The 13,368-nt window shown below is 40.3% G+C and overlaps 2 protein-coding genes across 2 annotated transcripts in view; one reads left to right on the forward strand and one right to left on the reverse strand.

Annotated features, from left to right (window-relative positions):
- The window catches only part of tcof1 (treacle ribosome biogenesis factor 1), a 45,506-nt gene that overhangs the window by 9,829 nt on the left and 22,309 nt on the right, over positions 1-13,368 (forward strand). The window contains exons 2-3 of the mRNA XM_060915132.1: positions 3,423-3,478; positions 7,668-7,720. Coding sequence (XP_060771115.1) covers positions 3,423-3,478; positions 7,668-7,720 — 109 coding nt within the window. The remainder of the gene's footprint in view (positions 1-3,422; positions 3,479-7,667; positions 7,721-13,368) is intronic.
- On the reverse strand, positions 4,260-6,138 carry LOC132874205 (zinc finger BED domain-containing protein 4-like). Its single transcript, XM_060910197.1, has 2 exons — positions 5,172-6,138; positions 4,260-4,943 (listed from the first exon to the last, which is right to left on the reverse strand). The coding sequence occupies exons 1-2, from the start codon at positions 6,125-6,127 to the stop codon at positions 4,448-4,450; spliced, it is 1,452 nt and encodes a 483-aa protein (XP_060766180.1). The 5' UTR covers positions 6,128-6,138; the 3' UTR covers positions 4,260-4,447.

Consider the following 13,368-nt stretch of genomic DNA (forward strand, 5'->3'; position numbering starts at 1 on the left):
TTACATCCAAAATGATTTGTCAGACTTGTGAGGTCTTCTGTTCAAACACTGATAGAGTTTCCTTTCTGTTTATTGCTTTTTTTGAGAGTGTTTCTACTTATCTCAATAAGGGAAAAAAAATCAAGAGCCTATGTTGGGTAAAAATACGTCTTCTGAGGGCCTAAACAGAGCACAGCCAAAAACTCCAATAAAATTTTGATCATCTTTGAGGGAGTGCTATGACCATGCAGGATCATCCAGACCCAAAATGACAGTTTCGCTACATACTATTCCTATTTATGTACCAGCATGCAAAATTTGAGCCTCCTACATGGTTTAGTTCTTGAGCTATGGGCTTGTGAACTTTGACAGAAAAAAAGAGTCTGAAAAAATTGACCCCCCCCCCCAGTAAAACTGGCTGTAACATGGAAAGTATACATCTTACATTCAAATAAATTTACAGTGTTTCTCCGAGGTAACATGGGTACATCTGGTGATTTTTTTTTTTCGGAATTTTTTGAGACCTAAGTGTGCGGGCCCCGGTTGAATTGACGTGGAATGACCCTTCTGCTTTTAATGAAGCAAACCTCACGGCTATGTTTGTTTACGAATTGTCACAGTCACTTGCTAGCGCAGAAGTTTTACGTCTCCCATGTGTCTGTTTTCCAGTTTTTCAGTGTCTGTTGGTATGTTTTTCTCTTGTAAATGCGTGTGAAGAAAATATAATGAAGTTTTGGTAGCCTTTCGGATGTTTAGCACGTCTTCAGTTTCAGTTTTTAGTTAATTTATTTAGTGCTTAATTATAGCATAGCTAATCCTAGCAGTAGCACTGGATTAGCCTCATCTCTCTTTCCCGGCGGACAAAGAAATGATTCTGCGCATGCGCAGCAGAAAAGTTTTGTCATTGGATATTTGCTTGAGCTCTGACGTGTGACATCATGTTGTCTTGACAACGTGCAATATTATAACCAGGGTTCTCACCCAGGATTTTTTTTTAGCGTAATGGGTTATGGCGAGGGAGCGTAGCGACCGAGCGGGGGGATGGTGCGGAGATTTTGAAAAATCATGCCCAAAATTGGCCATATTTGACGTTCCTGGAGGGGATAAATTGCATTTTTTATGTTGTATATCCTTGATGGAAAATTGTTACATCTTTGGATCTTGGCAATGTGTTACCTACTGTTGTATTTCACTGAACTACAAAGGGTGTTGTCAAAAGATATGTAAACTCAGACACAACCAAAGAGATAATGAATGTTTTATTGTATTAAGAAATTAAGAAATGCCTGAGCACATAAAAATAAAAAAAAAACAAATTGCATTTTCATTCAGGCATAACATACACCCAGCCCCCTTAATAAATAATTAATATATAATCTAAAACTATTAAATTTCTTGTTTAATAGAAAATTTACTATTCTAATTAAAATTATAAAATTTTATAATTCTTGTTTCCACAACGGGTCGATGCCCGATTTTCTCCTGTTTTGGTTCGCCGTCTTCTGTTAACACCACGGGAGTAACTTTGATTGTAACCACTGTTAATTCTCTGATTTAAAGCCACAAGGGCGATCACGTTTGGCACATTGGAGCTGAATCCCATGACTAAAATCATATCATTAACCTCATTCTCACCTGTGAATTTCCAGCCTCTGCTCGTCTTCCTCCATCTCCTCCTCTATCTCCAACAGCGGGCTCTCCCCCACTAGGCCTACCTCCATCCTCTGCCCGTTTATCTGCTACCTCCTTTCCTCTGCCTCCTATGTCCTTTCCTTCATCTCCTCCAACCTCTCTTGTGCCTGTCTCCTTATAGAAATATAACGATGGATGGCATGCAGGCAGATTACCAGTGTGTTAATGTTAGCCACAGTGGGATCCAGTAAATTAGCGCTAATCATCCGATACGTGCGCCCTGTCATATTGCTAAACCTGCTTACAAAGTAGACGTTTTCATTCATCAAAGGGCTTTGGGTTAAGTTTTCAAGCGTGATGGAAAACCTGTAGAAGTGGTGCACTTACATTTCTAACTGTGAAGAAAGAGCGAATGTCTCTTTTTTTGCGAGGGGGTCCGTCATCCATTGTCATTCACCGAAGTCCAGCTCAAGAGAAAGTTATCGCCAGGATCTCTCTCTCTCTCTCTCTCTCTCTCGGAACTGATTTCCAGGCATGGGTTTCCTAACAAACGTAGGCTGATTTTGACACCTTGAAAACTGCTCAAGTGCGCAGGAAAAAAAAAACTTTTGGCGATGGTGATGAACAACTGAAAACAACCGTTACGCTATATTAAAAATTTAGCGTAGCGGGGGGAAATTACCGTTGCGGTCTGAAATTTTAGCGTAGCGGGCCGCAACCATATAAAGCGCTGGCGAGAACCCTGATAACAATATTGCACGCTCATTCTCCATTGGGGAGAGTGGCGTAATACATGGAGGATAAGCAATATGATGATAATATTGCATGCCATCAATAAACCCGCTAGAAGGGAATAGAATACATGTTTTCATTCCATGGGAAAAGTGGCCTGTATATATAATAATTTCCAATATTTCACTCCGATTATGTCACTCCCAGTGTTTTCCTGCTGACTTGACGCACATTGTCAACATGGCAAATCGGTCCAAGATTAAAGTTCTTTGGATTAATTTTTTTTTGTGAATGTGTCCATATAATATAAAGAACATTACACTGTGGTGTGAAGATATGAAGTTTATCTTCTTGTGTTGAAAATATTTTCAGTGGTGAATATGTTCACCACTTGAAGATACACTTCATATCTTCACGCGACCGTGCAATATCATACATACAGTATATCACAAATCAGGTTTTTCAGGGATATATGACATGCCATGATTGTACCAAATGGGCAGAGCTTAAAGGCATCATCATTGTGAAGTTTAAGATATTGCAGTGGATATGAATGGGGGAAAAAAAAAAAGAGTACCATGAACACTTTTTTGTTTTCTTCTTTCTGTTAAGCTTTGATTTACTACAGTTCAAGACATGTTCTAGATATAGTTTATCGAAAAATTATTAACAGGCTCAAACTTCATGTTGAAAAGTTTCATCTATGCAGCTAATTTGGTAATCATAAATGATTTTTTAATACTTTGTACTGCATAAAAAGCTTGCTTACCCAAGCTTTCAACTCTATCCAGAGTCTTCGTCGGGGGAAATGACGTCACTTCGAGCATGCATGCATCTCCGGAAGATGGTACCTGAACTGAGACGGGGGCCGGTACCAGCTTTCGGAGATTTGGGACAACATTCTTTCGGGCATGCGCAATGCATGCTCGAAGTGATGTCATTTCCCCCTGACGAAGACTCTGGATAGAGTTGAAAGCTTGGATAAGCAAGCTTTTTATGCAGTACAAAGTATTAAAAAATCATTTAAGGCTCAAACTTGATGTTTCTACCTGTTTTGTCCTACTTTGCCAACTTTGTAGGTTGAAACTACGAATGTGAGTGTGTCACTTGATGATATATTCAAGAAATGGCTGAGGTAAGAGAGTGATTGAATGCAGTGATATAAAGTTCTTGTCTCCACACAGTGCATACACTACCGTTCAAAAGTTTGGGGTCACCCAGACAATTTTGTGTTTTCCATGAAAAGTCACACTTTTATTTACCACCATAAGTTGTAAAATGAATAGAAAATATAGTCAAGCCATTTTTCTGGCCATTTTGAGCATTTAATCGACCCCACAAATGTGATGCCCCAGAAACTCAATCTGCTCAAAGGAAGGTCAGTTTTATAGCTTCTCTAAAGAGCTCAACTGTTTTCAGCTGTGCTAACATGATTGTACAAGGGTTTTCTAATCATCCTAAATCAAGCTACTGTTGGTAATCGAGCTAAGGGTCCCAGCAGGGGTGCCAGAGAAATCCAATCCTACATGTACACAAGGAAATCGAGCTATTGTGTGAGGTACATTGTGCACTTGAGCCACAGGTGGCGCTACACGCCCCATCGTGTTGGTACACTTCCGGTTGTCGTCATGAAGAAGAGCTATTCAAGAGTATAAACAAAGTTATCAGCAGTGTTGCCAGATACTGCTGACGTTTTCCATCCCAAAACATGTTCAAATCCGCCAAAATTAGTGATGCACCGATCACCGATACCGATCACCAAACAACTTGATCTGCCGATTGCCGATCACTGCCGATTTTTTTTAAAAATAATGAACTTATATATATATATAAAAAACAGTCAAAATCTTCAAATGCACAGAATGCCTTTATTTTACTGTAGCCTTTGTGACAACATGTCACCATTCAAAATATAAATATGAATCTTTCCATTCAAAATGTAAATAAAAGAACATTAGAAAGCCAAGCAGACAGCTTCTAACTCACATTACAAAAAACTTGGGCTACTTGAAAACTGGCTTGTTAATGCTGGTTAAAGATAAAATAAACAATTGGCCACAAAACCAAAACGTGCAAGGCCTACTATCACAAAGGACAAAATCTTTCACTGCCCAATAACATGGGGCAAGTTTCTTTTGATCATTATGAGCATCTCTGCATTTTTGGGGGTGAGACGGTTTCTTTTGTCATCAATGATGTTTGCAGCTGTACTAAAGAGCCGCTCACTATCCACACTTGTGCATGGTGAACAAAGATAGGCTCTTGCTGTCTGTGCAAGTGCAGGGAAGCGGCCTTTATTCAGCTGCCAATAGGCAAGTGGGTTTGAACTGCGCTGCAATACAGACTCTGCCATGTACTGGCTGACCTGGGTGATAATGGTAATTTCCTGCTCACTCTGCCCTGCTACCTCATCGACTAACTCTGCGAACATTGCCTGCAAAGAGCAGGCAGGTGGGGTCTTGTCAGTTGACTTGCTGGAACTGGGTTGCTCCACAGTGCTTGTAGTGATGGGTAGTTCAGGGTGGCTGGTTTCAAGGGCGTTCTGAAGCTGTTCATGGAAAGATGGTTTGAGTGCCTCTGAGAAATATCTGTCTTTATACCTAAAACAGACATAACAAAAATGAAAACGAGAAATTGATTAGGTTATAGTGATATGCAAAATAACATTCATTTCAGTCAGGTAGCCTAGAAAAAAATACATCCATTGCCAGCTGATATTTTACATTTATATTATATTATATTATATTATATATTATATTATATTATATATTGTATTGTTGGGCTTCAGGAATATAGGCAACTTAATTGGGTCAGGACGTGTCTCTTACCTCGGGTCTAGCATTGTAGCTATTGTGTACAACTTCTGTGCATCAATGTCAGCGAATCGTCGTCGGACAGCTTCCAGTAGCACTGATTTCGCCGTCTTCACGCCATGGTCCGTCTCAGTTGTTTTCTCAAGTAGACGAGTGAGCGCTCGGATGCATGGAATTACGTCCGCAGCGGACGCAGTGGATGAGCTGATTTCTTTGGTTAGCTCTTCAAACGGGGCCAGGATGGTTATTGTGTTTTCAATCAATTTCCATTGGTGGACTGTGAAGTTGCATGGCAATTCGTATTCTGCTGCATATGATGCGAGGGCCAGTTTCTGCTCCAAGAGACTCTGGAGCATGTAGAAAGAACTATTCCAGCGCGTTGGTACATCTTGGCGGAGTTTTCTAATTGGCTGGCCGAGTTGCTTCTGACAGCTCTCCAGTCGACTGTATGCCAAGGGAGAGTGTTTGAAGTGTCCAACAATGCGTCTTCCTGATGCTACAATATCCGAGATGGAGCGCTGAGACAGTATTCCCTCATGTACCGCCAACTGTAGCGTGTGAGCCATACATGGGAGCCCAGGGAAATCTGCGTCTCTCATGGCTTTTTGCATGTTTTTTGCATTATCGGTTAGAATGGCGTGGATTCGCTCCGTTTGGATCCCCCATGACTGAAACATACAGCGATAAGCCTCCACCAAAGCCTCCGCGGAGTGAGACCCCGTGAACTCCTGACAGTGTAGCACAATGTTGTGTCTTTCAAAATTAGCATCAATAAAGTGCGCTGTTAAGCTAAGTAGAGACATTGGGCATGCGTCTGCACTCCAAATATCGCTGGTGAAACTAATGGATACGTTAGCCTTCAGAAGGGTTTCAATGTGTGCGTACACAGTTTGGTACAACTGAGGGAGACATACATCAGTTAGATATCTCCTGCTTGGGGCGTCGTAACGGGGATCAAGACAGGTCATCATTCGACGGAAAGATTTCTCATCCACAACAGATAGTGGCTGTTCACCTAGGCAAACGAATTCCATAACCTTAGACGTGATGTCTTTCCACTTCTTACTTTCTCTGCTGTATGGTTCACGTCGATGTAAACTTTCGCTCAAAGTCGGCTGGCTGGGGGATGGGGATGAACCGGTTGCCTTCGGCTTGACAAGTTTCTCGTACTCGGCATATTCAGTTGAATGGCGAATTCTAAGATGCCTAATGAGGTTAGTGGTGTTGAACTGTCGAGGGGTACTTCCACCTCGAGGTATTGCGTCATTGCATACAGCAAGTTTCACATCTGCCTCACTCACTTTAAAGAAAGTCCAGACAGGAGAAGTCATCGCGTTGTCGAGATGCACTTGTAGGCTATGGTTGCGCGCTTGCCAGTTTTAAACGTCGCTAATAATTTACGTCACGCGATCGGCTTTTTGATCGGCATGTTTTTCCGATCGCCGATCAGGCTATTTTTGGGCAATATCGGCCGATCATGATCGGCAGCCGATCGATCGGTGCATCATTAGCCAAAATGCACTTAAAACCGCCCAATCTGGCAACACTGGCAGTTCCATGTTCACAAGTTCCGTGCTCAAGCTGTTAGGCTTGCTCTAACAGACTGTATGGCTACAAACTGTCCTGCGCAGACCACTGTTTTGTAAGACAACTTATTTTGCACAATTGTATATTTTTCTAAAGTCCATTTTTTGCTTACAAAAAATATATTTTTTTTGCTTACAATTTAACTTATGTCTTAATAAACGCACAAAAAAGTTCAATTGTTTTGTTTTTATTGACATTCTTCAGATGTTGGACATATATACACACACACACACACACACACACACACACACACACAAATACAATGACTTGTTTATGTACACAATTCACAGCTATGCAACAGCTGTACAGATGTATTTGGTGATACAGTAAGTGAGCTAAATTTTAGCAGTGCAAACAATGCCACAAAAAGAAAAGATTCATGCCGTTGTCATGATTCGTTGTCATGCCGACCGAGGCTTTTGTGTTTCCCGCTTGTGGTCTCGTCACTCGTCACTTCCGGAAGGGGCAGTGCTGAAGTAAGTAGCTCGGCAGAAATCGCATAATCTAGGTCGTGTAGCTCGATTCCGAGAAATCAAGTTCGGTTCAATTTCAGCTGAATTAAGGTGTATACATGGCATTTTGAACTTCGATTTCAGTCGAACAACGGCAGAAATTCGATTCTCTCTATGTGCATGTAAACGCACTGATTGTACCATTAGAACACTGGAGTGATAGTTGCTGGAAATGGGCCTCTATACACCTATGGAGATATTGCACCAAAAACCAGACATTTACCACATTAGCAATGTATAGAGTGGATTTCTGATTAGTTTAAAGTGATCTTCATTGAAAAGAACAGTGCTTTTCTTTCAAAAATAAGGACATTTCAAAGTGACCCCAAACTTTTGAACGGTAGTGTATGGGCTGGGATTTGAACTGAATTCTGCTTATTTTATAAAATTAAGAACATTTTACCTTTTGCAGTGAAGCACAGGATGAGAAGAGTGATGAAGGAAAAGATCCCAAGACAAGTTCAGGTAAATTGTATGAAATATTTATATTTAATTTATTTGACAAACACTTTGAACAAAAAAAACACTTACAGAATAGGTGTAATTCAGCAAAGACTAAGTTTCCACCAGTGTATGAGATTGACATAGCTATAGGAAGATCTGTTACCCCTTTTCCACCTCAGCAGTTCAAGGCCTGGTATCTCGAGCCAGTTCTTTGCATTTCAACAGCCAAAGAACCGGCTGTCCGCCAGGAAAACTGTTGAGAGAGTGGCACCAACACTTTGCTGGCCTAGAACCAAGAACTGCTTATATCAGGGGCTGGGGCGGGGTTATCATAACCAACAGGATCAAATAAAACCTTGTCACGGCCTTTTTTTTTTTAAAAAACAGAGCTTGTGTAACATGTCTGCCAGTATTGTTGTGCTTGACACTAGCATTTCTGGGAAAGCAGAGACGTATACAGTGACGCCATGCCGTGTCTCTCTAGCCTGTGGAAAAGCAAACCAGTTCTTAGAAGGTTTGGAAGTTGAACCATCTCTGAACTGGCATAGGCACCAGCCCAGAACGAGCACCGAGTTTGCATTGGTGGAAAAGGGGTAAGAGAGAGCCACAACTATGTTGTTCTCTACTCAAGGATACACATATTGTGCCACGCTGGGTATTTGGCAGGGGTGTAATAATACAGCACATTTTCATTTGATTCAATATCAAACCGTACATTCAACAGACTGCGTAATAAAGTAGGTTATTCATATTCTGAAAAAGTAGCAATTTGGATTAGGCTATATAGGGTGTTTAAACATAAAGGCTTCTCTTAAGGATACTGATTTTCCCAAGCTTATATGGTAGCATCAGAGAGTGCGTTACATTTAGGACAGGGTCTTTCTGTCATTTCAACCATATACAGTTGGTACAGTACACAGTTAAAACAAACCTACGTTTCTCCAGGACCATGATGCTACATTAACATCACAGGACTACAATCTACAACACAACAAAGTGCAGGACTGCAATGAGTGCAACACTGCAGACAATAAATGACACCATAAATGGACAATAAACGGCACAAACAATATAAAGTGCAGACACAAGCAACATAAGGTGCAGAGGTGAGTGTGCATATTGAGGTAGTATACGAAAGGGAATAAATAAATGTAAACCTTGTGTGTGCAAGAGACGCTGTAAACAGTGTAAGGCAATAGTGGATTATTGTCCACTGTGCAAAGACTGCAGTGTGAGTGGTGTGTTCAACAGTCCGTGAGAATCAGTCCAGTCCATCAGAGTCGAGGAGTCTGATGGTATGAGGGAAGAGACTGTTACAGAGTCTGGCTGTGAAGGCCCGAATGCTTCAGTACCTTTTTCCAGACGGCAGGAGGGTGAAGAGATTGTGTGAGGGGTCGGCCATGACGCTGGTGGCTTTCCGGATGCAGCGAGTGGTGTAAACGTCCATGATTGAGGGAAGAGAGACTCCGATGATCTTCTCAGCTGTCCTCACTATCCGCTGTAGGGTCTTGCGATCCAAGACGGTGCAATTCCCAAACCACACCGTGATGCAGCTGCTCAGAATGCTCTCAGTAGTCCCTCTGTAGAATATTGTGAGGATGGGAGATGGGTTTTCCTCAGCCTTTGTAGGAAGTAGAGATGCTGCTGAGCTTTCTTGACCATGGAGCTGGTGCTGAGGGACCAGGTGAGGTTCTCTACCAGATGAACACCAAGGAATTTGGTGCTGTTGACGTTCTCCATGCGTGAGCGTCGATGTACAGTGGAGTATGGTCACTCTGTGTTCTTCTGAAGTCGACAACCACCTCTTTTGTTTTGTCCACGTTCAGAGACAGGTTGTTGACTTTATTCAACTACATTACAGTTATTTAGCAGACGCTCTTATCCAGAGTGACGTACAACATACCCAGAGCAGTTGGGAGTTAGGTGCCTTGCTCAAGGGCACTTCAGCCATTCCTGCTGGTCCAGAGAATTGAACCAGTGACCTTTTGGTCCCAAAGCTGCTTATCTAACCATTAAACCATGGCTTAAATAACTACTTAAGTAACTTTTCCCATTAAATTGTATTTATAGGAGTAGTTTTAATGCAAACTACCTTTCACTCTTAGTCAAGTATATTTACAACTTAAAAAATGCACTTCGTTACGTCAGACTCCACACTTCTCGCTACTTTTTATTTAATTTATTAAATAATTTTTATTCACACACACACACCGCTGCTATGATGTCAACTGGCTTTTGATATAGTGTGAGCACACAAATGGACAAATATAAATAAAGATCAGGTTACGTTTTCAGAGACTAAACAGTGTTGTGACTTTCAGTATTTGTTTCAAAAAAGGTATGCATTATTTTTGTTCTCTTTTGCTTTTCAGTGATTTTAGTTTATTTAGCACACACACAAGCGTGCGCATACACACGCTCGTGCATGCACGCACAGATGCAGCTTTGCTCAGCTCTCTATGTCCTGGAAGATTTATGAAACTAACCTGTGGCAAAATTGCCTTAATTTGTTATTTGGTAAATATTTATTTATTTCTTTATTTATTAGGGCTTGTACTTCAGCGAGCAGATTTTACGTTGTGTTTTTGTCCAAGCACTTTAAGATTTTTTATTTTGGGCATAACTGATACTCAGATACATTTGAATGTAATACATTATTGAGCCATACCGCTTATCCGTCAGGGTCACAGGAGAAGCTGTAGCTGATCATCTCAGGGTTTCCCATACATAGACCATCGTGTGGTGCAGCGCCACACAATGGATTCCTAGCGCCACACAATCAGACTCACGATTTTGAAAAAAAATAATAATTCCGTTGCGTATCGTTCCGTTCATTCATAGTGCTCTTTCTTCTCGTGCACCCACACAGAGAGAGACGGAGAGGCGTGTACACAGGCCTGCAGTTGCGCATATACCCGGACTGCAAGTAGGCCTGTTAGGCTAATTTAAAAATAACGCAGCCTTCCCGATTCGCCTTCCGACCCCTTATTTTAAAAAGGTTGCCTACGTCGTGCTCGTGATGAGCTTTTTCATAGCCTTCTTGGCTTACATGAAACAGACATCCCTGAGTCAGGCTATAAACCAATTTTGATGCATACAGTAGCAGCCTGACGCGAGGAACCGGCCTTATTGCATTATCCCGTTTATCCCGCTTCAGCATTCATGCAAGTTATTAATAATGACTTGACATTCACAATAAATAAGGATTTCCCACTAGCCTAAATAAAATGTTATACTCGCGGGGATGCCTAGTTGATGCTATCTATTTTATTATTATTTTGTTGTTACATTATACTATTTATTTCATTTTAGTATTGGTTGAGGTAAGTGTTGAGTTCAGTATTTAAAATAAAAACCTCCAGCTTGTTTTTTGCAATTTATTCCTTGAATGTCAACTAAAGAATGATTGAAAGATTGCTGGCAAAAACTAAGGTTAAAAACTAAACTTTAACTTCAATTTTGGTGAGTAATTTTCATAAATTTAAAAGACAGGTTTTCCACCAACATCAAGCCCAGCAAACTAATGGCCTGCCCTGTAATGTAAAGTTGGGTCGAGGAATGAAACCAGGCAGGGTTCTGGTAAAAATTGTTTTAGCTGTCTTCTCTTAAAGAACTTAAAAGAATTTAGATTGAACTGAATAATCTCAAATGCTTCTTGTAGCTTTAAAATAGTCCCAGCAGGTGACTCTGAAGAAAAATACTGTGTTTGAACACCGCCCACTGTACTTTGCATACACTGCAAAAAATAAAAATCTTAGGAAGTTTATTTGTCTATTTTCAAGTCAAAACATCTAGCCACCCTTATTATAAGACATAATTGCCCAACAAGCAAAACCTCATTTTAGCTAGAAAGGCTAGTTTTTAGACAGTCCATCTTGAAAATCTTGTATAGGCAAAATGTCTTGAAAAAGTCTTATTTGGAGCACCTTTGAAAATAAAACAAGTTTTTTTTAAAACAAGTAAGTACATTTTGGACATTTGTCAAATGTGGTTCATATTGTTTCAAGAAAAAAAAAGTATGCTTGTTTTGGGATTAAATGAACTTTACTGAAATCTTTGAATCTAGTGCCCCCAAAATGCATTGTTGCTTTGGCCTTGTGTAAGCACTGCAAGTCAAAATGCGTAGACGTTTGGTCACCTTGCATATCTTTAGTTTACTGCGATTGTTTACTCAGTCATTCAGATTGAGCTCCTTCTAGATGTTGTACATACTCTAGACCAGACAAGTGCCTTCAAAAAGTTTGAGTAAGTGGAGGGCGGTTTTAGTGAGGTCTTTTTGGAATGCTGTGAGTTAAGTTCAATGGTTTTTTTTTTTTTTTTGGTTGGTTGGTTGGTTGGTTGGTTGGGGTTTTTTTTTTGTGCCTGATCTTGTAAACCGCTCGTACACATGAATAGTCAGTGCCCCCAAAATGCACTGTTGCTTTGGCGTTGTGTAAGCACTGTAAGTCAAAATGCGTAGACTTTTTTTTATTATTATTATTATTATTTTTTTTGGTGCCTGAGGTCCTGGGGAAGTGGAATCTTAAGAGATGTTTTAATGTTTGAATGTTGAAATGGGGAAAAAAAAATAAACTTGTTGCAATGCTACACGTGTCGTCAACTTGATTCAAGATAGTCTCTGGTCTCATATCTAGAGTATTTTACTAATTACAGGTCACAAAAGGAGAATCTTTTAAGCTAGCAATGCTTAGTTGTAGAATTTAACAATCCTAATATTAGTATATTTATCTTAAATTCAGTTTTTACTGCTAAGACTTTGTCATGAATTTCAGTGAAATACCCTTAAAATGAAATAAATAATGACTTGAATGGCTAAATGTAAGAAGTACGATCTTGTTATAAGAACTATTTTGATTATTTTGAGTTAATCAGATCTCGCATAATAAGTTCCCCAATCTTATTTTGGAATTATTTCATCTAAAAACAGGTTCGATTTTTCATCTTACTTTAAGAAATCTTACCAAGTCAGATTTGACTAGTTCCATTGGTAGATTTTTTTCACCTGATTCAAGCAAATATGCTTTGTTTTAATCTTTTATTTCTTATTTTTGAAAGGCCATTTTTTGCAGTGTACACCCTAATGACCGACTCCACTGACCGCCACGACACCACTGCGCACGATTCCCTCATCGGCACAGTGGAGCACCACACATTGCTACCTGGTCTGTGGGAAACACTGCATCTAGTTAACTTTGGGCAACAGGTGGGGTACAGTCTGGGCAGGTTGCCAGTCTATCACTGGGCTAACATGGAGACATAGCCATTCACATCTATGGGCAATTTAATGTAGCCAGTTGACCTAATCTACTTGTCTTTGGATTGTGGGGGAAACCGGAGCACCCGGAGGAAACCCACAGCGGTACAGGGAGAACATGCAAACTCCACGCAGAAAGGTGCCCAGCTGACTGTGAGGTTCAAACCTGGAAACTTCTTGTGACGTGCGACAGTTCTAACTACTGCACCACCGTGCCGCCAATTATTATTGGATAAAATTATTATTTTTATCTGATTTTGATTAAATGACTAAATGAAAAAAATCACTGTAAACAACATACTAAAAATGTCCATAAATCTGGACTTCAGATGTTCAGAACTCAAGTACCAGTTCTGAGAAATTAACCTTAAATGCTTGTTGAAGACGAGAAATACATTTTGCCTTTCATAATGTA

This window comes from Neoarius graeffei, chromosome 2 (genome assembly GCF_027579695.1).
Source record: "Neoarius graeffei isolate fNeoGra1 chromosome 2, fNeoGra1.pri, whole genome shotgun sequence".
Taxonomy (NCBI): domain Eukaryota; kingdom Metazoa; phylum Chordata; class Actinopteri; order Siluriformes; family Ariidae; genus Neoarius; species Neoarius graeffei.

What these genes read in the sequence shown, in the direction of transcription:
- LOC132874205 (XM_060910197.1), bottom strand. Translation starts at nt 6,127, where the DNA reads ATGATGACCTGTCTTGATCCCCGTTACGACGCCCCAAGCAGGAGATAT. An exon ending in GCTACAATGCTAGACCCGAG is followed by an intron (nt 4,944 to 5,171) that starts GTAAGAGACACG and finishes TGTCTGTTTTAG; the next exon opens with GTATAAAGACAGATATTTCT.